The sequence below is a fragment of the Aquarana catesbeiana genome, linkage group LG04, assembly GCF_042186555.1.
Source record: "Aquarana catesbeiana isolate 2022-GZ linkage group LG04, ASM4218655v1, whole genome shotgun sequence".
NCBI lineage: Eukaryota > Metazoa > Chordata > Amphibia > Anura > Ranidae > Aquarana > Aquarana catesbeiana.
The window spans coordinates 606,279,491-606,282,083 of NC_133327.1; the positions used below are offsets into that span (position 1 = coordinate 606,279,491).

The following is a 2,593-nucleotide window of genomic DNA, read 5'->3' on the forward strand; positions in this document are numbered from 1 at the left end:
GCAATACATCTACCTTTGCTGTCTTGTGTTTTTTGAAATAAAGCATTTAAAAATTTAAGTTTGTTATTTTTTGGTCCATTTGTCAACGATTGTTCTACAAGTCAATTTGACTCTGCCTTCGGGGTAAGCCTAGGCTAAGCCCAAAAAAGAGCTAGCTTACGCTTGTCCGAAGGCAGAGTACGATAGAGTCCTTTGCACTCTGCCTTCAGGGCAAGCAGAGTGCAAAGGAGTGCTGTTGCGCATCATATAAAAGACTTTTAAAAAAAAATAAAAAATTAAATAAAGGATTGGGATCACAACTGGTATTTCAAGAAAAAAAAGATTTTATTTTGTGATTACAAATGGTGATAGGTGGTGGTGGATGGTTGATTGCATTGGGGATGTGGGGATTGGGGACGGGGTAACGGTTGGGCCTGGCGATCACTCCCAAAATCTTGCTGGTAGCGGGGTAGAGGGTATGAGGGCTGAAAATGGGAGGTGGAAGGTGGACAATCAGCATACGCTTGCAGGCTATGGTATGAGGTCTGGGACGGCATAGGTGGTGGTTGGCGTGGAGGAGGGGGCTGATAGTGAGAGTGGGGTGCTAGCACTGCTGAGGTCCCAGGGGCCATTGGGGGATCATGAGAAACATTATATGGATTGCATGGAGGTGGCCCGCCACTCAATTTTGCATGTCTGTATTGCATTGCAATACCGTACATGCGATCCATACAAAGTTTCTCTTGGTCTCCCCCAATGTCCTCCAGGATGTGGTAAAGGCTGCGGCAGAAGCAGGCGCGTGGGTTATTGGGGTCTAAAAAGGCATCCATACTGCGCCTCTCCTGCCGCACTTCCTGCAGCAGTGCTAGCACCCTGTCATCAGCCTCGGGATTATAGCCGCCCCTCGCCTGACGTCCACGCCCACGGCCACGAACACCGCCACGACCGCGCTGCTCTCCACTTTGTAAACTGGCAGGAGACGGTGTTTCCACAGCCCTCGATTCCTGCAAAAGAACAAAAATGTTTACATTGACATGTACATGGACAGACAGACAATGAGATAGACAGGCAGACCGAAGCAGTTACCTCATCTGTGCCCTCAACAACTCCCTCGCTGATCGGTCGTGGAGATCCAGAGGTGGTCATTGGACTGTTTGGTCTCTGAAGCTCTGTATCTTCCTCAGCCACCTCTCCAAGTCTAAAATTTGAAGTTGTCCTGCAAACAATACAAATTGTATAAACGTAACTACTTTAGCCCTGACCATTTTTTTTTAGTAGTAATGGGGGAGATCAGCGATTTTTAGCATGACTGCGACAATACGGCTGACACATTGGACAATTTGGACACATTTTTGGAAAAATTGACATTTTTACAGCGATCAGTGCGATTAAAATTGCAATGATTGCAAATTTTTTTTTATTAGTAATGGGGGAGAGATCAGCGATTTTTAGCATGACTGCGACAATACGGCCGACACATTGGACAATTTGGACACATTTTTGGAAAAATTGACATTTTTACAGCGATCAGTGCGATTAAAATTGCAATGATTGCAAATTTTTTTTTATTAGTAATGGGGGAGAGATCAGTGATTTTTAGCATGACTGCGACAATACGGCCGACACATTGGACAATTTGGACACATTTTTGGAAAAATTGACATTTTTACAGCGATCAGTGCGATTAAAATTGCAATGACATACTGTAAAAATTACACTGGCATTGACCTCTTCCTCTCCCTGAGACGATCGCCGGTGTGCCCGCGGACATTGAGTCCGCAGGACCCGCTGTCAGACTCATGGACCTCAAAATGGGAAAGCGCGCCGACAAGGCGGCAACTTAAAAGGGACGTACAGGTACGCCCATTTGTGCTGCCGTGCCATTCTGCCGACGAATATGTACATGTGGCGTTCGGAAAGTGGTTACAATAGCCATGGAACATACTGCCTGAAAAACAATGTACATAGGCAAATATATGCAAAAAACTTACGGTCTGGTATGGCTCTGCATATTTTGCCTGAGGAATTGGAGATTGGTGTGGTAAACGTGCTTTTTTTTGGTTGGCGCTGGTGCTCCGCTACGTGCCGCCTTGTCTTCGTCCGTGAGGTCCCTCCTGACACGGTCACGTAGGGACTTCCAGCGCCGCTGCATAATTTTACCTAAAATAACATGGAAAACAAAGGGTTAAATATGCAATCTTCATTTACATTACACACAAACAGATCATGCATTCAAGGAAAATAGACTTACTTATCTCCTTTCTTTCAGAATTTCTGATTTGTTCCCAGCCAGGGGTAATCACAGCACATATGTCCTCCCAGGCTTTCACCTTGCGGACGTGGTCTCCATGCAGTGGATGTGCCACATCCCACAATTCTGGATGGGCCTGTACCGCATTGATTAATTCGACTTGAGAGACTGCACTAGCCATCTTGGTGCCAATATCACCACAGTCACACGGCTGTGCAAAGGACTCTTGGGTAATCTAATGTCCAGACAGGAAATTCCTGTTTTTACAGAGATTACAGTGTCCAATCATCTCTTTTTAACCAAAAAACGCCGGAGTTAAAAAACGCGAAAAACGCCGCGGTCGCGTTTTTGCGCGTTTTTGCG

General features: G+C 45.8%; 1 protein-coding gene across 1 annotated transcript; it reads right to left on the bottom strand.

Moving 5' to 3' along the window:
- Positions 1 to 305: 305 nt before the first annotated feature.
- On the bottom strand, positions 306 to 2,259 carry LOC141141593 (uncharacterized). Its single transcript, XM_073629174.1, has 3 exons — positions 1,971 to 2,259; positions 1,066 to 1,195; positions 306 to 983 (listed from the first exon to the last, which is right to left on the bottom strand). Exons 1-3 carry the CDS (start codon positions 2,129 to 2,131, stop codon positions 336 to 338), a joined length of 939 nt encoding a protein of 312 aa, XP_073485275.1. The 5' UTR covers positions 2,132 to 2,259; the 3' UTR covers positions 306 to 335.
- Between the last annotated feature and the right edge of the window lie 334 nt (positions 2,260 to 2,593).

Bases quoted from the DNA above. Each gene is read 5' to 3' on its own strand.
- LOC141141593 (XM_073629174.1), bottom strand. From the start codon at position 2,131: ATGCAGCGGCGCTGGAAGTCCCTACGTGACCGTGTCAGGAGGGACCTC. The intron at 1,196-1,970 runs GTAAGTTTTTTG...TATTGTTTGCAG, and splicing joins ATGCAGAGCCATACCAGACC to GACAACTTCAAATTTTAGAC. The intron at 984-1,065 runs GTAACTGCTTCG...GTTCTTTTGCAG, and splicing joins TTGTTGAGGGCACAGATGAG to GAATCGAGGGCTGTGGAAAC.